This window comes from Dendrobium catenatum, unplaced genomic scaffold (genome assembly GCF_001605985.2).
Source record: "Dendrobium catenatum unplaced genomic scaffold, ASM160598v2 fragScaff_scaffold_913, whole genome shotgun sequence".
Taxonomy (NCBI): Eukaryota; Viridiplantae; Streptophyta; class Magnoliopsida; order Asparagales; family Orchidaceae; genus Dendrobium; species Dendrobium catenatum.
Window position 1 is genome coordinate 1,132,453 of NW_021319375.1, and position 22,145 is coordinate 1,154,597.

Below are 22,145 nucleotides of genomic sequence, written 5' to 3' on the forward strand. Positions count from 1 at the left end.
TGTTACAGCTTCTATTCCATTGCCTTTTTCATATGGCCAAAGTTCAGCTATTTTCCCTTCCTCTTCAACACCTTTGGGCGGTGACTAAAACTCAATGCAATATCCACTGCAATTTTTTAAAGAATCGCAATAGATTAAGTTTACCTACTTCTCCCTCTTCATCATCCTTAAGACAGATTTAAATTCAATGCAGTACCATCTGCAGATTTTTAATAATTACAACATATTTGATTGCAGAAGAGATAAATATACTCAAGAGAAGCGTCATATTTATGCACACTGTTCAACATTTTTTGAATATTCACACATACAGCAAATGGAAATTTGAGGTAAACATTATGAAAGTCATACGTATCTTTAATATCTACATAGTTTTTTTCAATAGCTCAGTGTGCCCAACTTCAGGAAGACTAAACAGAATTTGTCTCACTTATCAGAGCTGGTCAAATTTACATTAATTTCCATTAGTTTCTCCACAGGTTGGCGACATATGGGGCACTTATTTGATTGGACCCGCAATGATTTTGCACAATCACTACACATACACTGGAAACAAAAAAAAAAACTTCAAAGAATAAGCAAATATACGAGAGAAAACTAAGGAAAAACTAAGGAAAAACAGTAAACATGTAAAACAATATCTGAATTCTCACCAAATGCCTGCAGGGAAAAACAGCAGTGTTCCTTGTTTCTGTCAAGCAGATTACACACTCCTTACCAATATCATCATCCGCATCATCTACTGGTTCACTTGAATCTGCCAGGCCAAATATTTCTTGCAGCTCGTAGCGTTCACCATCAAACCATAAGATTTGCTTTACTACTTTAACTTCAAACGCCCCTGTATTATTCTTCTCAATGATGGCTAATGTAATCTGCAAGTGAGTTGCAGCAGACTGAACAGACTGGCCATCTATTAGAGTTGGTCCGCATGCTTTGGCATAAATAACAAGCGGGAAGACTTCTCCGTTTGCTGGCTTTGAAAGACTTTCTAAATCAAAGAAGCCTAAGTCAATGCCATGCCCTGATGGTTGACAAAACTTTCTCGCTGTTCCTTTCTCAAAAGGATAACTCCTGGGCTTATATATATCTTCTTCAATTGATGAAAAGCTACAGTTGGCTCCTTCTTTAGCAAAATAGTATATAGTTACGCTGCAGGAGAAGAAAAAGCAAATAGAAATCATCAGAAAATCGGTTGGCAATTTTTATATGCAAGTCATACAGGCCTCATTGGTTTTCGGATTCTATTGCGGATCATGATGTTTTAGGCTTTAAATCAGCCCTAATATATCTAGTAACAAAAATAGAAGCTAGAGTGTATATGATTCTATAACATGTGACAGGTTTCAGAAACAAGAATTATGAAAAGGAAAATTCGTGAATCAGATCTATGAATTCACATTTCGTAGGATTGTTAGTACCTTAAGTAGTTAGTTGGATTCAAAAAGGATCAATTCAAGTAGGATTAGTAAATCCTATAAATTTAGATTTACTAAATCCAATTTTAAACGCTGAAAAACTATTTGGCAAGATAGAGGTTAAATCCAATTATATCTTCATAAATTGTTTAGATATTTATTTTAGTATTTAATGTCTGTTAAGTCAAATAAGATTTAATTATTGATATTGAAACTAATACATATTATATAATTATAATGAAATTAATTAAATTACACTTAATTACATTTATTATATATTAATATCCAAACTAATTATTAATTAGTAAATTATTTCACATCTTATTTTAGAATTTAAGAATTTATATGATTGCAATATCTTTTTTTATTTATTTAAACTATATCATCTTAGTTAGACTAATAAAATCATACTTAGCTTAATTAAAATTTTATTTAATTATTAATTAGTAACTTACTAAGTTAATTAAGCAATAACTTCTATTTAGACAAACTAAAATAAAAATAATAATATCTTCTAAGTTAATTGACATTAATTTTTAAAACTAATTTAACGTTTTACTTAATATGTTTTAATTTACTAAAATCAACTCTAAAATTCATATGAAAGGCTTTCCTTCAAAAAAATTCATATTCTCCACATTTCAGATTTAAATATGTTAATTCAGATAAAATTTTAAAAATACCAAATTATTTGCTAATATTTGTGATTAATTAAATTTAATTATAAAGATTAATTTTTTTGTATCTAATTTACACAATTGAATATTACTCATTCTTGATATATAATCAAAATATTATCTTGATCGGGTACGAAACTCCTGAGACAAAATGAAGTTGGAAACTTCAAAAATTAAATCCGGAACCATCTGAACTAGATTTCAGCAAACTTACAGTCGAACTGAATGTCTCGAAAATACGAACACAACGACACTAAATTCGACCCAATCCGAGCTCAAATGGGTCCAAATCAAAGACCCGGAGAACATTTAGAATTTTTTCACAAATCATAATTCTAGTGAGAGAGACTCCCGGATTCTAGTGAGAGATATTTTTATTTTTTTCAAATTTTTTTCGATCCTATTTTCCTGGTTTGATTGTATGGTGGCGGAGGACCGGCGATGATCGGAATACTTCCTATCCCCATTCTGTTAGGCATCCAAATGATTCATTTCATGGTGGATCCAAAGGCAGAGGTGCTTCAAATCGGGAAGTGATTAAACAACGCCCATTGATCATCACTAAAGGTCGTCTCCCTCCGGTGCAAAATGTGGTCTCGGTGTTGGGTAAGTGAAAAAAATCAATGGATTCTATTGTCTCAGCCGATAAAGAGAAGATTTCGGCAATTTCTTCTTCCCCATTAAAAATTTTACTGGAGTGGTTAACGATTCGGAGGCTTCATCTTCCACCGGTTTCAAGTTGAAGGTTAGCAGATTTTCAAATCATTCCTGTGTTGAAGCGGAAAAACAGGAAGCTTTGAATTTGAATACCGGTATGTCGATTCTGGATAAATGTTTGAATGCAGAAGTTGAAACACATATGGAGAATGATATGAAGGTTGTTCCGAACCCTGATAATTTTGGTTTGGTGAATGAATGGTTTAAAAACCAGCACATCAAAATGGCTCAAATAGAACCAGATCCTGAAGAAGCTATAGATCCGAATGTGGTTAAACTTAATATGGATAAGGTATGTGAAAATGTTAAATTACTTCATAAATCTCTTTTGGTGAAAGTGTTTGAGAGAGAAGATCCTTTTTCTCTTTGTAGCATTGAATTAAGACGCCAATGGAATAAATTTGGGAGCTTTCATATCACCTCATTGGGTCTAGATTGGATTTTGTGTTCATTTCAATCTTCTCAAGTTATGGAAGAGGTACTTAGTGGTGGTCCTTGGTATGTGGGAGGAGACATAGTTGGAATGGATAAATGGACACCTCAATTTTCCCCAACCTCGTTAAAAGGGTTGTCCTCACCGATTTGGATTCGGTTACCACATTTGCCTTTACATTGTTGGGATGAGATTAATGTTACTAAGATTGTTTCTAAGATAGGAGTTCCTTTGTTTTTGGATGGAAAAATGTTTAAATGGGGTAGACGTGAATTTGCTAGAGCCTGTGTTCGAATTAATCTAGACTCTAAATTATCTCATGGTGTTTGGATTGAAGGTTTATATGGAAATTTTTTTCAGAGAGTGGAATATGAAAAAATATCTACTTTGTGCTTCAAATGTGGTAAGATAGGCCATAAGAGCGATATGTGCCCGGATGTTCTTAAAGATGTTCAAAATAAGGTTCAGAGTAATGGGAATAAAGATACAAATTCAGAGGTTGCTTGTAAAACTTCTGAGAAAAATTTGAGTGATAAATTGCCTATTGCAGATTCACCAAAGTATTATGGTCCTTGGAAACATGTGAAGTTCAAAAATGATAGAAGAATGAAGAATATTCAGAATCATAAATCTGAATGGTTGGGAATCCTGGGAAGAATTCTGTTCTTATGGCATCTGAGGAATTGCCTTATCTAATAAGTTTAAGTTGTTGTCTAAAGTTTTGCTGAGGAATTGACCAGACTGGATGCGGAAGTTGTAAGAGATCCTGAGCCAATGAAGCAAGACAAAGTGCACGGAACAACTACTGATATTGAAGATTCGTGTTTGGAAGGGAGAAATCCTGTTTCAGTTTTTTCCATAGAATCGAATGCTGCTGTTATTGATCCAGTTCAGTTAGAAAATGGTGAGTTTGTTCCTAATGCTGAAAACTTTGATGATGTTGAAAAATAACTAGATATAAATTCTTATCATCAAGGTGAGCTCTATGGAAATAAGGTATCTATTGGAAATTCATTAAATCTTCCTGCTGTTTCTTTAAATCCTAATGGAGGTATTGATGATAACAAATGTGATAAGGGTATCATTATATCCAAACCGTTTGAAAATAATTTAGAAGTTGTGAATTCTGGAAATGATTTCGGTGGGGTGGTTGGTGAAAGCAGTTCTAAAGCTTCCCAAATTCTGAAAATGGGAGAACTATTGCAGTCCCTCCTTTGGTATGTAAGGAAATTGTGAATGATAATGAAGGCTTCATTGAAGGTAAAAATAAGATCCGGTTGTCATCGAAATTTGTTCAACATAAGAAAAAGTTGAACAAGGCTTTGAATTTGTTTGGACCTATCAAAAGCAGTCTTAGAGGAAGGAAATTGGGAGTTCTTGGTGAAAGAGATGGACGCAATTCACCATTTATCTCATAATGAAGTTTATGATTGATGAAGGCGGAAGGTGGCAAAAGGATGGGGCCAATGATCCTGATGGTTTTTGATAATATGAAGCTTATTGATTGGGTTTTAGTAAAAATCAAGGCATGGTTTGGGTGAAGACAGTGGAGGTGGTGCAAAGCAGACCGTTTGGAGCTATGAAGATCTGATGTTCTTCTTTGGTCATAGAACTTTGGCTATATCTCATACATTTTTCTTTTATTAGTTGTTTTATTTTATTTTATTTTATTCTAGTCTTTCTATTCCTTATTTTTTACTTAATCGGAAAATCTGGGATACTAATCAACCTTTTTGGTTGTTTTATTTTTGGTATCCCTTCCACCCCAATTGGTTTAAAATGAGGAGTGAGGATCTTATTTTTATTAAGACATTTCCTACTTTTCAAGTATTCCTCTTTTGCTTAGTTTAAATTTTAATAAGGCTTCCTTTTTCAACTTTGAAAGGACTGCCATTAATTTCCTTATCTTCTAGTTTGTAATAATTTTTCTTTTAATGCAATTTGCATTCTCTAAAAAAAAAAAGGAACATTTAGAAGGTTCAAACCATAATTTAGATTATCAAACAGTTTCGAAACGTGACATGCTTATAGTCGAATCGAGCGGCTCGACGAGACGAATCCAACGAGCCTAAGATCGCCAAATTCTAAAATCATTAAGGCATTCAAATGTCCAGAAAACGGTCCATGATCAAGGGAATCCACATCAGACTTCTGCTCGTCGCAAAACTTCTGCCAGTCACAGGACTTTTGTCTAACTTCTACTCGACGTCGGACTTCCACCCATCATCGAACTTCCAACCTCCTTCGCCAGCCGACTACGGTCCATCCAACCACCTTCACTAGACAACAGTCTTTTTGACCATTGTCGCTCGCCGACTACGGTCCTTCCAACCACCATCGCCTGATAATGGTCTTTCTGGCCACTATCGCCTGCCGACTATGGTCCTTCCAATCTCTGTCGCCAGCTAACTACGGTTCATCCAACCTCCTTTACTAGACAACAATCTTTATGACCATTGTCGTCCACCAACTACGTTCCCTCAGACCACCATCACCAGACTACAGTCTTTTTGACCTTCGTCACCCACCGACTATGGTTCTACCTACCAAGCAAAGATATCAATAGTGATTCTTTCAAGTACAATAACGTAATGCATTTTATATGATGTATATTTATTACATCTAGTCAAGGCCTTCCCCCAAGGAAGGACCTCATGAATTCATTCAAAATGGGTCAGGCCCTATGGTTTTTCACATTTTAAGGGTTTTCCGCTTAAAAATCTTGGTGACTCTTCTGAATGCTACACCCTCTCTTTTTATCTATATGCGTGTTGGATCTTCATACAAAGCTAAGACGTTAAACTTTATATTTCTCTATCACCACGAATATTCCAAGACGCAACAATTATAATTTAAAAATATATATATAAATCTTAATTACATAAATTAATTCATATTTATTATATATTAATATCATAATTAATTATTAATTACTAAAGCATTAAACTAATGATAAATAAAAAATTTATTTATCATCTAACTTCTGAATAAAGATCTTAATATTAACATTAACTATATGATATATCTAAATTTCCTAATTATCCAATTACATGATCATTTTTCTTGCATGATTTACTATTATTGTAAACAAGAAAAAAAAAAAGCAAAAGAAAAAAAAGTTTAGTCGAAGCAAAAATGGAGTTTGTACATAAATGGTATTCTTCTTTTCCATTGCATGTCTATTTGTATAATTTCTCATCTCTTTGGTATTTGTCAATCCTCGCCTTTGTCTTTGTCAATCCTCTTCCTAGCACATTAAAGCCTATCTAGGTTTCGCTTTTCTTCATTGCCATTTCTTCATTGATGCTTGAACTTCGCATGCTTTTTGTGAATTGATGTTTTGAAAGAGTTTGAAGCTTCTTCGTCTCCTTCAATTAAGTTGGATAAGAATTCTTGACGGGAGCTCACCGCAAAAGTGATGATCCTTCTTTCATTGACACGCTTCTTCTCCTAAACCCTATAAATCTACCAAACCATCGGATATACTAAATCCAAGAATTAACTCAAAATGAAGAAGGAATGGATTTAAGATTCTATAGGATTTAGAGTAATCGTTTTTTGCTCTTTGGCAGGAATTGGACTAAATTATGCATAAATTAATCCAGAATCCAAACAGCCTCTAAGAACAATAAGTGAACCGACACTTAAAAAGAATATTGAAGAGCAGAAAGACCTTAAGAGATCAAGGGAGGGCACAACTAACAAGTCAACAACTGCATTTACAATAAAGCATAATAACAGGTTCTGATAAGCGACTGAGTTTTCCCTTCAGGAAATAATGAAATCATCTAGCTAATATAGTCTATATTTCTTTTAAGGCATGAGAACTGTTGGTATTTCATACTTTGATATGTTCAGTAGTGTATAACCAGGAGTAAGATAAAGAAAAGAAGTGAAATGCGAAGACTAGAAAAAGAATGCGTCCAAAGAAGAGAAGAGGGAGATTGAGAGAAAGCATGATGAATCCCTATGGCCACGAGAAGAATAAGAGGGACAACCGGTAAAATGATACCAGAGAAAATGTCATTTATTAAATCATTAATAAGCCATTGATAATTACAGCTCAAAGCTTACTATTAGCCGCATTTTTTAGACTCTAATCCTCATAATAATAACAAAATGACAAGCATATCTACAACAACAAATAAATATTTTAATCCTAAGAAATAATAGCAAAAATAACAATAATATCAAGTCTTCATTCCACTATGTGGGGTCAATTACATTAATCATTCTTCTCCATCATGTTCTACTAAGAGCCAAATTCTCATTTAAATCCAATAAAGAAATGTCATTTCTAATACTTTCAAACCAAGTCTTGTCAGGTCTGGCATTATCTTTCATAACATGGGTTAGATATAATACATCTACTCTCCTAATTAGATCATGGGAAGCTTGATGTTTTATGTGACCAAAGCATCTAAAGCGACTCTCTCTAATCTTATCTGTCACTAAAGCTACTCCAACCTTCTTATGTTATACTTGTTTCACATTCTGCCTCTAAGTGTAAAGTCGTTCATCCACTTGGGCATCCTCATCTCTGCAATACTTAACTTAATTTTATGCTTCTCTTTTAATAGACAAGATTTTGCACCATAAAAGCATTGCAGGTCTCATCGCCATCTTATAAAATTTACCCTTAAATTTGAGGGATACTTTCTATCACACAATAAGCCTGATGCATTTCTCCACTTCAACCATCCAATTTGAATTCAACTAATAATATCCCCATCTATTTCACAATTGCTTTGAAAAATACACACGAGATATCTAAAACGTACAGTCCTTTTAAAGACTTAACCACCCAATTTCACAATCCCACCACTAGATCTTTTACTACTAAAATTACAATCCTTGTATTTGGTTTTAGATCTATTTAAACAAAATATTTAGACTCTAAAGTTGACCTCCATAATTCAAGTTTTCCTTTAACTCTTTCTCTAGTCTTATGAATAAGAAGAATATTATCAACAAAAAACATACACTATGGTACATCCTCTTATAATGTCTAGGAAGAATATCCATGATTATAGAAAATTGATATGAGCTTAAAGCTATTCCTTGATGTAATCCAATTGAAATGAAAAATTATTTGACCAAACTACCTTAGGCTTGAACACAAGTAATAGCTCATGTATGCATATCCTTAATTAATTGAATAAAAACATAATTAACTCATTTCTTTTCTAGAACTCTCCAGAACACTTTTCTTGGAACTTTATCATATGTTATCTCTAAATCAATAAATATCACATGTAGATCCTCCTTACTCTTTCTATAATTCTCTATCAAATCTCCCAACAAATGTATAACTTACATAGTAGACTTACCTGGCATGAATCCAAATTGATTTTGATAAAACCTATGCTCAATTACTCTCCCATAATTTTAATGTGGGACTTATTGACTTAATTCATTTATAATTCACACTCTTGTGCATTACATTTATTCTTAAAAATAGAAATCAACACGCTCCACTCATCTGACACTTTTTTAGTCTTCAAAATAATATAAAAAAATTTAATGAGCCAAGAAATTCCTTAATCTCATAAATATTTCCACACCTATATAAGAATATTATCACGTCGCACTAGTTTTCCACACTTTATTTTCTATAAAGCCTCCCCAACATCTAAGAAAAGTATTTTTTAATCTTCATTCTTAATGCACTTCATTTGAACTAGATATTTATTCTCCTATCTTTTTGTTTGGTTAACTAATACTTATATATTCTTCAATATAGGAATTAGTAGAGAGAGAAAGTCTGGGAATTCAAATTTCTGTTATTCGACTTTCTGATTTTGCGGCTTCATCGTCGGGACAATGATGACGAACGGTCGCCGACCTCCTGTGGCCGGCGGTCCGTTAGAGGGTCGACGTTCATCTGGACGTCCAATCATCGGAGGAGCTCGAGATGTGTCGTCTTCACCACCGGCATTTGGAGATGACAGATCAAGTTTTTTTCTAGAATTAAAGCAAATTCTATGATGAACAAGCCTTTAGTCATCAATGAAGGAGGTCAAATTATGAAGAAACAAATTCTGGAAGTGGGTGGTAAGGGTAAAGGTAAATTAATGGGAGATGGTATGGAGAATACTGGGTGGTCGGGCAAGGCTCTGTGTGAGAAGGCATATGATACGGTGGCAATACCAAGAGCCATATCGGAAAACAAGGTCAAAGTTGCTGGAACGGTTGCAGAAGGTGATGCGAATAAAGGTTCCCTATTGAAGAAGGACATTGTAATAAATGAACTTGAGGGCTCTGGAGTGAAGAAGACAAATGCAGTTGAAGGTAATACGAAATCAGATCTGGAAGAGGTGCGTGTATGCACAACTGGGGAGCTGGGGAGATTCGAAGAGGTGACTAAGGAAATGCCTAAAAGGCCTAATTCAGGGATCCAATAGAATGTGTGGTTTAAAAAAAAAATATTAAAGTTGTTGAGTTGGATTTCGATAATTGTATAGCTGAAGATGGTAAAACTGTAAGACTTCATGTGGAGAAAGTTAGTGATAACACCAAAAAGCTCGACAAGTCACTAGTGGTCAAAATATTTGGAGGAGAAGTCCCATTTTCTTCAATTAGCTATGAATTGAGGAAACAGTGGGAACAATATGAAAATTCCATTTTACTGTGCTTGGAAAAGGATGGATTTTGTGTTCAATTTTTGAACTTGAGCATATGGAAGCAGTTCTTACTAATGGCCCCTGGTTCGTTAATGGAAACATAGTACGGATTGAGAGATGGACTCAAAGGTTTGATCCCAATTCTGGCTATCTGCTCCTATATGGATCAGACTGCCAAAATTACCATTTTTTTGTTGGGATGAAATAAACATCTGTTGAATAGCTTCCATGGTGGGGAAGCCTTACTTAATCGACGGCAACATGTTCCAATGGTCCAGAAGAGAATTTGGACGGGTTTGTGTTCGTATAGATTTGGATGCTAAACTACCAACTGGAGTGTGGGTAGAGGGAGAAGAAGACAGATTTTTCCAGAAAATAGAATATGAGAGGCTGCCTAATCTTTGCTTTGAATGCGGTAAAATATGCCATAGCAAGAATGATTGTGCCAAAGCCATAATGGTGAACAGGGGAAAGTCATTACAGCTGGGTAAGGATACTTCCAACAACATGATGGAGAAGAATGCTGAGGAAGGCAATCAAAATGTAGGTGAAGGATTGATTGAAAATGAAGAATATGGTCTTTGGATGTTGGTGAGTTATGGGAAGAAGAAATTTAACAACAATTGGCCTAGAAGACCTGTTACTCGGGTTGACAGAAGAAGCAAATTGGTACAGTTAAAGCAAAATGATGCAATTGAAGAAGAAGCAAATGGAGACAAGGCATCAGAAGAACAGATAAAATTAAATTGACAATACACGAATAATTTAGCCATACACGAATAATCTAGAAACTATTTTGAGATTTTTCTTTTTAAAAAATATGGTGGAGAAATCCACCCATCAGCCACTTCATTGAAACAAAAAGAACAAGCTTCTAAAACAAACCACCTACAGAAGAATCATGCACTAATCCTAAGAACAATCTCATCATTACTGAATTGAAGCCCATAACCACCCAATCACAGTGGAACAAAATCCGACTGGTGGTACATCTGATAAGTTACAAAGGGGAAACAGAAATGATCAAGATGCTATCAATAGCTTTAAAGCACTGGTTGACTTGGAGGAAGGAGAATTACTTGAAGCAACTACTGATGCCACCTGGTAGAAGGAGATGTTGTGAATGAAGTTAACAAAGTTATAGAGATTAAAGCAGATAATGTAGATATAGAAGACTGTTGCAGTTTACAGTGAAACGACTATTGCTGAAATTGGTGGGAAGGTGGACTCTTCACTTCCTACAAAGAAAAAGAGACCAAAACAGCTGAGGGAATTGGGACCAATCAATTCATCAACAAGAAGCCGGAGATTGGAGCTTGAAGGGAAAGGTACCTTGGGGAGTAATCCCCCAAATCTCTTTTAATGTATTTCATAGCCTTTTGGAATTATAGGGGAGCAAGGAAGAGGAGTGCTTCCCTATACCTTAAGGAGTTTGTTAAAAATAATGGGGTGTTCTTTGTGGGTTTGGTTGAAACCAAATTAACTGAAATTGATAGAAATGAGATTGATGGCATGATTGGAAACAATTGGGACTTTTTCTTTGTTCCATCTTCAGGTCTATCTGGGGGCATACTAATTCGCTAGAATTCAAATATTGATGTGTTCTCGGTGGTAGATTGTTCTTCACAAGTTGCGATTGGAGAACTTAAATTGTTCAATAATGAAAGGTGGAAGGTGGCCACAGTGTATGGTAGTAGAGAGGTGCAAAATAGAAGGGAACTATGGAATATGTTAGACAAGTATTCCATTAGAGAACAACCAATGGAAATAGGTGGAGATTTTAATTGTTTAATGGGTAAAGAAGATAAAATGGGAGGAAGAAGATTCATTTTCTCTCAAGGACCAAGGGAGATGAAGGAATGCTTGCTCAACAATGATTTGCATGAAGTTGGGTTTATTGGTCCTAGATATACATAGTGCAACAATAAAGTTGGAGGTGCTAGGATACTTGAAAGATTGGATAGGTGCATCGATTAAAAAAGCGGTCGAGGCATCCGAACAGAGGTGCGACTCAGTTCGAGGCACTAACCCGGCGCCTTGAGGCTTAAGCCTCAATGTATTTGACGAGGCATGCGATTTTTTTCAGCGAGGCGTACGCGTCGAGGCGTAACGCCTCGAGGCAGTGTGAGGCGACGCCTCATTAGGATTCGACGGAGCTCACAGTGAAGAACAAATTCCATATCGTTCGAGCGCACTGCTTCCGCTTCATCCCTTTTGAGAGCTGCTTTGTGTTCGACCACAAGTGAGTTCTTCAATCCGGTAGGAGTGCTCGGGAACGACCTTTCTTCCTGTTCGACTGCTGGTTCGAATTCGTCACACTTCGTGTGAAGTCGGAGCTCGAACTGAAGGTAACACTACCTGTTCGACCACTGTTTAAACTTTACCTGCTTCCTCTTTCGTATACTTTGGCTTCGACAACTGCAGGTAATGGGCTTTCTTCCTTTGCTCATGGAGTTTAAAATAAAAAGAATTATTTTTATGCTTCTCTTTTAATGGCTAAAATTCAGCATCTTAAAATCATTGCATGTCTCACCACTAGGTACACGCTCGGTACCGAGCCAGTACCGCTCGGTACCGAGCGGTACATGTTCGGTACCGCTCGGTATCTTTCCATACAAACAACTTACGAACTTTAAAAACAAGCAGAATTTCAAAATTATTCTTATAATAAAATTTTGTTCCAGGGGAGATGCCCCGGAAACCCCCGCAGGGGCGCTGCCCCTTGACCCCGCGACCTGACCGAACCCCGCCAGGGGGCAACGCCCCCTTGGACCCCCTGCAGACCAATATTATCTTGAATCAAATCTTCAAATTCATAGTTGACCTAATATTTTGTTATTTTTTGTCATTATTTATAATTTTAAATTAATTTATTTTAATCATTTTGAGGCTTATGCCTCAATCCGCCTCGAGGCTTACACCTCGCCTCGCTTAGAAAAAACGCCTCGATTCCCGATTTCGCCTTTCAAAACCTTGGATAGGTGTTTTGTTAACACAACTGCATTGAGCTCCCCTTTCCGTTTGGTAGAGAGGCATTTGGCTAGGTTAGCCTCGGACCATTGTCCAATCTTGTTGCATTTCCATAATTTCAATATAAACTCTAAAAGAAATATCAAATATGAGAATTGTTGGGCATCTTATCAAGCTTCATTTGGGGTGGTATGGAATGAATGGTGCAGGAATTATCAAGGAAGCTACACTCAAATTCTCAACAAAAATTTTAAAAGGTCCTTAAAATCCTTATTCTTTCGGAGTAAGTCCAAGCTTAAGGAGCTAAATAAGCTTAAAGATGATCCCATGAAGGAGATTATGGAACTTCAATGCAAAGAATCATATGAAGGGGTCCTATCTGAACTGGATTATTGGAGTCTTAAAGCTAAGGTGAATGAACTAAATGCAACCTTGGCAAGATTGAATACCTGGTGGAAGCAAAGGGCCAAAGTGAAGTGGCTAAATGAAGGTGATGGAAACTCTAAATTTTTTCATTCCTATGCTAGTGCTAGAAGAAACTCCAATAAGATAATCAAGGTAAAAGATGAGAATGGGTTATTGGTGGAAGATCAAAGCCATATAGAGAATGTTTTTCTGCGGTTTTTAAAAAAAAAAATGGGAAGCAAGGAGGTGCAATCTGGAAGGGTGGCCGGCACCTATCAATAGCTTGAACACTTGGGACAAAAATTTTCTAGAAGCAGACTTATCTATGGAAGAAGTAGTGTTCTAAAACAATTGGGAGGTAATACTTCTCATGGTAATGATGGTATTTCTCAAACTTTCATTAAAGTCTATTGGGAATTCATCAAAGATGATTTTTGGAGGGCTATAAGCCATTTCTTTAGCCATGGAGAGCTTAATAGGGAATGGAAAGAAACATTGATAGTTCTCATCCCTAAGGTATCAAATCCCAATCTTCCATCCAATTATAGACCTATAAGTCTATGCAACACGGTGTATAAGGTGGCGGCAAGGATAATATTGAATAGACTAAATGTGGTCATTCCTAAACTTATTTCTATGGAGCAAGCGGCATTCATTAAAGGGAGATCATTATCTGATCATGTATTGGTGGCACAAGAAAATTTTCACAAGCTAAGGTTCTCAAAAGCTACTAATGGTCTAGTATCTTTCAAAGTAGACATGGAACAAGCCTAAGATTTCATGGCTTGGTCTTCTCTAAGGAAGGTGTTGGAGTATTTTAACTTTCCTCTTAAAACATCAAAGCTAATCATGGAGTGTATAGAAGACCCTAAGTTCTCTATAATCATCAATGGCAATTGCTCAAGTTGGATTCAAGCTAGAAGTGGATTTCGGCAAGGTTGTCCCTTGTCTCCCATCCTTTTTATACTTTGCTCACAACTTCTCTCAAAAGCCTTTCATCATAGCTCCTGTGGTATCAAGATTAATTCAGAAGGGCCAAGAATTTCTCATTTACTATATGCAGATGATGTAATCATGTTTTCTAAGGCTAATAGGAAAGAGGTTTTGGGAGTTAAGAATATCCTTCACAATTTTCATGAATGGACAGGTCAAAGAATAAACCATAACAAATCTGTAATTATGTTCGGGAAGCATGTGGGGAGGAGAAAGAAGAACCGTGTCTCAAGAATTATGGGCTTCAAAAACGTTACAGAGTTCAACTATCATGGGTTGAAGATAGCATTGAGAAGACTCAAGAGTGAAGATTTTCAGTTCATCATTGATAATGCATTGAGGAAGCTTAATCAATGGGAAATGCTTATCACTGGCGGGTAAACTGATATTAGTGAAGTCTATTTTGCTAGCACTTCCTACTTTTCATGCAGCTCACTCACTAGTGCCTAAGACGGTGCTGGAAGAATTGAATAAAATATGCAGAAATTTCATTTGGAATAAGAAGAATGGCTCAATGGGGATGCATTATGTCAGCTGGACTGAAATGTGTAAGCCTATTGAAAGTGGGGGCCGTGGATTACATTCAAATGTTACAAAAACTCCTACTTTAAGAGCTAGATTAGCATGGAGATTCATACAAGATAATAAATCACTCTTACACAAGGTAATGGCATCAAAATACGATGAAAGGTTGGAGAAAGGTAACAGCAGAGGGTGTTGTTCTTAATCATATAAATTACTAAGAGAATGTTGCAAAATGCTTAAGCCAATTGTAAGATGGAATATAGCAAATGGAGAATCTGTAGATGCACTTAAAGATAACTGGATATTGGATAAATGTATAGATAGGTGGCCTACATTCGTCGTCCCAATTGGAGACGGCTCTATTTTTGTAAAAGAGTTCATTCTGGATGGCCATTGGAATGAACAAGAGCTGATGAAATACTTTGGAAGGGAGCTTGTCAATTTTATCATTCAAATCAAAATCACACAGGAGAAAGAAGAGGATCATATGGAGCTGATAAATCAAAAATCTGGAATGACAATTTCAGGACTAATCAGTAAAGCTGCTGCATATGGAACTGATAATTCTCAAAATTGGAATTGGATCAGGAAGGCTAAGTTGAATGCTCGGGTGGAGGTGTTTTGGTGGAGATTGAATAGAAATGCTATTCCCTCGCTCCAATTTCTATGTTATAGAAGATTAATCCAGTATGCTAATTGTCCTAGGGGATGTTATTCAATAGAAGACGTGGAGCATATCATGTGTGGATGCTGGAAACTTAGAGAGGTAATTCAACATCTAAAACACTGGGGGTTCGGAATTCCTCTGTTTGATAAAAGTGAACATTGTATCAATTGGCTTGAAACCAATACTATGAAGAAAGCAATGATGGTCAACCTGTATTGCAACATAGTTTTCCTATCCTGGAAAAGTAGGAACAAGATGATTCATGAAGGTGTTGAAGACAATTCCAGTTTGATAGCTTCAAATGCTATTTGTCAAGCTTCAGTTTCTCAGAACTTTAGTCAATATAATTTGGGCTTTTGGGATGTTAATCAGTTGATAAGACTGTCTAATACTTGGCATCCTCCTCCACCCAATTGGCTAAAGGTTAATGTTGACGCATCTCTTCTTTCATCATACAAAGTGGGGATTGCTACAGTTTTTCGAGATTGCAAAGGGATATTCCTCTTTGCTTATGGAAAATCTTATGTTCATTGGGATATAGCTCAAATGGAGTTGCTAGCTATTCATTCTCTAAAGGAGGAGATTAAGGATTGGATGTTCAAATATAAAGGCATTATCATTAAAGGAGATAACTCAAATATCATCTCTTACTTTCAAAAAGCTTAGAAAACAGGGAAGTTCAAGGATGAGGGTATGGAAATTCTTACAAACTTTAATTTTGTCATTTTCAATTGCATTAGTAGAGAAAGTAATAAGTTAGCAAACTTATGTGCTAACTATACTCTTTTTAGTAGCTTTAGTTGGGATGATTGTTCTTTGAATAAGGTTCCTCCCTCTTTCTTCAACACTTTGAAAGAGGAATCTAGCTTGTAGTTGCTTTTTATCTTTTATTAGTAATATAGTAAGCTTCGGCTTTTCTTCAAAAAAAAAAAAACTAATACTTATATATTTCACTCTCCTTAGAATATAATAAAAGGTTTAAAATTGCGTAATTGGGTATTGAGGCGTTTTCGTTCATGAGGCGAGGCGTAAGCCTCAAAGCGTTTTGAGGTGTTTTGAGGCGCCAGGATGGTTGGATGTCCGCATCATTCTCCCGGGGTGAAAAAGAGCTCGACTCTGTCGAGTCCGCACCCCAGGTAACCATGCTCTGATACCAAACTGATGTAAAACGTACATGCAAGGATGATCCAAGTAATCAGAAAATACGGAGTTCCCGCGACTGTTGGAAGGCTTGGGAGGAAGTATCTAGCATCTAAGAACCTTCTTGAACGCGTGATCAGCAACCTAGAATGTCCGAGCTGCATTTGAAGTCCTTCCAAATGGCTGGACAGTAAGAAAACATGTGCAAACTTCCCTTGACAGTGAACCAAAACCTTCAGACAGCTGGTACGAAAGTTTGGACAGCACGCCTTGACCTTAGGAACCTTGGCAGCAGCTATAAGGGTGATCGGATCTCAGGACAGTGCATAAAATATGTCCAAAAAAATTATGGACAGCGGTTTGGCATGAAGAACTGCTGCGTTCCGACTTTCTGTTTATGGCTAATTAAGTGGGGCCCACACATTATTCAAAGCATTAAAGAAAATCTGAAATAAAATTCAAATTTTATTTCAAAGAGGGGTTTCCAAATTTAAGTGCTAGTATTTGGAAAGCTTTTGAATTTCAAATTCGAGATTGAAATTCAATTAATAGCTCTCTTAATTACTTGGCCTTATTTAAGGGGAAGTAATTAATGCCCTTTTGAAATTTGAATTTATTTTCAAATATGGAGTGGTGGAGAGAGGGCCGGCGAGTGGAGGGTTGGAGGCGGGATCCTAAGAAAGGTTTGACTGCTTACCTCCTCAATTATTTTCAAATAGGGATGATTTAACTCAGCCCTAATTTGAATTTCAATTGAGCATAATTTAGGGACTTAAATATTAATTGATTGAGGCAAAGATTAAAGAGAATTAATGAGGGGGTGGGCCGGCCATGAGAGAGAGGGGTATTTGTATCTAAATTCGTTGTATGTGGGCCATGGTATTAATGATTGATTGATTAATTAAAATCTGAAATTAATTTCAGGTTTTAACTAGAGTGAATGGCTGTCTTAAATGGTTTGGATTGATTTGGGAAGTTTTAGAAATTCAAATCAATTAGATTTGAATTCAAATTCTTTTCCAAAAATCATGTGGCCAAACATGGAAGGTATTGAATGGGGGCATTTAATGTGGAATCCAAGAGGAGGGGATAGGGAGGTTGGCGGGTTGGGTGAGGGGACGGCGGTGTGAGGTGGTGGTGGTGACGTGGGGAAGGGAAGGGTGGCGGATGGGTTAGATCGGCGGTTTGAATGGGACGGGAAAGGGGCCGACGACAAGGTGGAGATGGAGACGACGTGATGGTGGAAGTAGGTAGAGGATGAAAATGATGACTAAGAACAACAAGAATGAACAAAAACAAAAGATAAAAGATAAAACCGTGAGCCTTGGACTCTTCCGAAGACTGACGGGTGCTACGTTGCCCTCCTCCAAGGGACTTCAAGCCACGAGCCCGGACCCATCCTGCGGCTGGTGGAAACTCCGACTCCCTCCCATAGGGATTTCACTAACGTTCTTCCCAAAGAGCACAAGTGCAAAACAAAAATTTTTTTTATTATAATTCCATCATACCTAATACAAGAGAAGAGGCCTCTATATATAGGCCTCAAAAGAAATTAAAAGACACATTTGCCCCTTGGGCTTACATAAGACGAGGGTAAAAATGAAAATTGCAAAATTAAATCAAAATACACTTAATAAATTAAAATAAAACAAAGTGATCTCGGTCGTTGATCTTCAGCTCCTCCTCGAATAGGCATGGACGGTTGGATGTCCGTATCAAGGATACTCTTAAGACTTTTGATGGTCAAGAAAAATAACTAAGGATGCACTAGTTTAGCACGATGAAAATCAAGCAGTGTGATGAGGCTTGCAAAGATCTAGAGTTTCTCTATGAGATCAAATGATATAATCTTCTTATATAATGATAAAATGATCCATGCATAAAATCCATCTTTCCCTTGACTTGTCTACCATGTTTGGCTTCTCGAAACTAGCCTATAAAAGTGAGTTAAATTCACTGTTATCAGTAAAATAAAGATCGAACATAATAGTTGCAAACTCATATCATTCCTTAGACTTTTTTCTATTGTCGGTTGTTAGCAAAATTTTACTTGCTAGAATCTTTAATGGCTACTCCTTTCCATATGGGTAACCAATTGAAATGGAGGATGTTAGCAACTTGACTTGTTCTAAATATAGGAGACCAATGGACATTGGGAGAGAGAAAGACTGAAGATAGAAAAGGAGAATTAAATTGTATAGTCACCTAATTTTTTTAATTATAACAACAACAATAATAACAAGCCTTTATCCTACTATGTTGGGTCAGCTGCATGAATCATTTTTCTCCATTGTCTTGTTAAAAGTCAAATTTCCATTTAAATCTAATAAAAAAAAGGTTATTTCTAATATTTTCTAACCAAGTCTTTTTAGGTCTACCTCTACCTTTCTTAACATAAGTCAAATCTAATACATTTACTCTCCTAACCAGGTCATCGGAAAGCCACTATTTTATGTGACCAAACCATCTAAAGCTACTCCGTCTAATCTTATTTTCCACTGAAGCTACTTCAACCTTTTCACATATACGCTCATTTCATATCCCGACTCTAAGAGAAAAGCCACTCATCCACCTGAGCATTCTCATCTTTGCAAAACTTAACTTAATATTATGCTTCTCTTTTAATGGTCAACATTCTGCGCCATAAAACAATGCAAGTATCACCACAATCTTATATAATTTTTCATTAAGTTTGAGGGGGGGGCTTTTCTATCACACAACAAGCCCGATGTATTCCTGCACTTCAATCATCCAACTTGAATTCTACTAAAAAAATCTTCATCTATTTCACTATCACTCTAAACAATTGACCCAAGATATTAAAAATGTGTACTCTTTTTAATGACTTGATTGTCCAAAGTCACAATCCCCATTCTAGATCTATTACTAATAAAATTATGCTCCGTATATTCGGTTTTAGATCTACTCAAACGAAAACCTTTAGACTCTAAGGTTGACCTCCATAGTTCAAGTTTACCTTCAACTCTCTCTCTAGTCTTATCAACAAGAAGAATATCATTAACAAAAAACATACACCAAGGTACAACCTCTTGCAAATGTTTAGTAAGAACATCCATGACTAAAGAAAAAAAGATATAGGCATAATGCTGATCCTTAATGTTATCCAACTGAAATAGAAAAATACTTGGTCAAACCACCTTGTGTTTGAACACAAGTAAAAACTCTTGCATACATGTCCTTAATGACTTGAATATAAGCATTATTAAACATTTTCTTTTCTAGAACTCTCCATAGCACTTCACTTGAAAGTTTATCATATGATTTCTCTAAATCCATAAATATTATATGCAGGTCCTTATTCACTCTATACTTCTCCATCAAACATCTCAATAAATGTATAACTTCCATAGTAGACATATTCGGCATGAATCCAAATTGATTTTAAGAAACATTAGCATCACGTCATAACCTATGCTTCATAGCTCTTAGTCATAATTTTAAAGTATGACACATTAACTTAATTCCTCTATAATTCGTACAATCTTGTGCATCACTTTTATTTCTTAAAAATAGGAATCAACACACTCATTCTTCACTCATTTGACATCTTTTATCTCTTTGTTTGGCTAACTTATACATATATCTTTCGTCCTCATTAGTATCTAATTTATTATAAAAATTATTAAAAGCTAAAAATTTTGCTTTGCATATTACTTTTGTTAAACTCCTTATAGACTTCTTTATATCTTTATAATCTTTACAATCTAAATAATCTATTTTTCTTATAAGAAATAATCAATATTTGTTTTATTATATCTACTTTTTATAAGTGATGAGATGCTCATTTATTTTCTTAAAAAAGATATTAGCAATTACAAAATCATAAGCTATAACAAAATCTAATATGGTCCTACAACATTCATTAGTTGCTTCAAACTCATAACAACCATGAATGCTTTTAAAATCATCTACCACTTTACTAACATGTCAATTTAAATCTACTCCAGTACAAACTCTTTCTTCAATAGATATCTTTTATATTAATTCTTCTAAAGCACTCCAAAATTTTAATTTTAAATATATATTCAAACCTACTTGAGGAGAATAAATACTTATAATATTAATAATCTTGGCATAATGGAGAAAAAGGCTTGATGTTGTTGTTGTATTAATAATCTTGGCATCAACAATCTTTAAATCCATAATTACATCTCCAATTTTATTACTTGTTACAACATTATCCTTCAAACTCTTATCTATAATCAAACCTATATCATTTCTAGTATGACTCTTATCAAAATATCATAGTTCAAATACTAATTTATCAATCTCCTTAGCCTTTTCTCCAACCCATTTAATTTCCTAAATACATAGAATACTTATCTTCCTATGAGTCATAATATTTATTAATTATATTAATTTGCATGTAAAGGAACTTATATTTCAAGTTTCAATCCTAATTCTAGTTTCACGGGCTAGCTTCTTTGCCCACATCCGTCCATGATGTGGGAACTCTTACCTGTTTAACATTGCACCTGAGCGCTGGTGCAACAACCCTTACACATTTCTCGGTGTTAATCAAAAAATAAAAAACTTTAAATGAAAATTCAAAACTAGCTTAAAAACAAGAAAGGTTAAATTATTTTTATTTATTCAAATAAGCTATTTGATAAGACAAGGCTTATCACATCATTTAAAAGTATTTAAGAGAACATTCTTTAGAATTATTTTCCTTGGGTATGGGTGGCTAAGAGAGAGAGAAAGGAATTTGTGGAATTCAAATTGGCATATTCCATTATTCCTCGGAGTTTGGTATAATATTTTCTCTCTCGTGGATCAATAGTCAATGTATGCTTGATTTATGGAGTTCATTTTGATGATGGCTATAGTCCCTACTTTTATGGTTTGAGTTGAGGAATTAGTTTTGACTTCTTTAAAACTTGAACTAAACTTTGAGCGGCACAAGGAGCTCAAAGAAGAAGATTTGAACCAACCATAAGAGCTCAAGGTAAGAAGGAAACTACTTTTAAGCAACAAACCATTACAAGGGGCAAAATGAAGTCAACTAATTAGGATTTAGATTTTTTAGTGTGTGGTGCTTTCTGTATAAGACCATGTAATTTTAATTTTTAATTATGAACTTTAAATTTTAAATATTGAATTTTTTTAATTCAAAATTTTGAATCTTTTAAATTTAAACTCCAAATATTGAGGGAATATAATGTAAAATAAATAGAAAAATTATTAGTTCATTTAAACTAAAGCAAATAATTGTTTTCCAACCACAACTGGCCGGTTACCACAGATTGACGCTCCTCTTCTAATCCACTCATACGGCTGGACCGTCCACTCTTATCAATCCTGTTTTTAGAAATTTCATGTATGTAAGAAAATTGAAAATGTTTTCCTAGAAAGAAATGGATTGATGTGTAATTGCTAAAAATTTTGAATATTATTCCAAGGAGGGGGCTTCATGGTCGTCCTTAAGCATTAAAGAGTTTGTGTTACTCCAACTTAGTTACTTCGGTGATTGAGAAGGTAAAAAAATCATGCCTAATTTTTTATTTTAGACCCAATCAATATAATTAAAGTCCTACCCTGATAAATCCTCTTGTT

At 35.3% G+C, this 22,145-nt stretch overlaps 1 protein-coding gene across 1 annotated transcript in view; it reads right to left on the reverse strand.

Moving 5' to 3' along the window:
* Positions 1–249: 249 nt before the first annotated feature.
* The window catches only part of LOC110109367 (probable E3 ubiquitin-protein ligase LUL4), a 24,737-nt gene continuing 2,841 nt past the window's right edge, over positions 250–22,145 (reverse strand). The window contains exons 2-3 of the mRNA XM_020840406.2: positions 654–1,152; positions 250–546 (exon numbers count right to left, since the gene is read on the reverse strand). Coding sequence (XP_020696065.1) covers positions 427–546; positions 654–1,152 — 619 coding nt within the window. The 3' untranslated portion in view covers positions 250–426. The remainder of the gene's footprint in view (positions 547–653; positions 1,153–22,145) is intronic.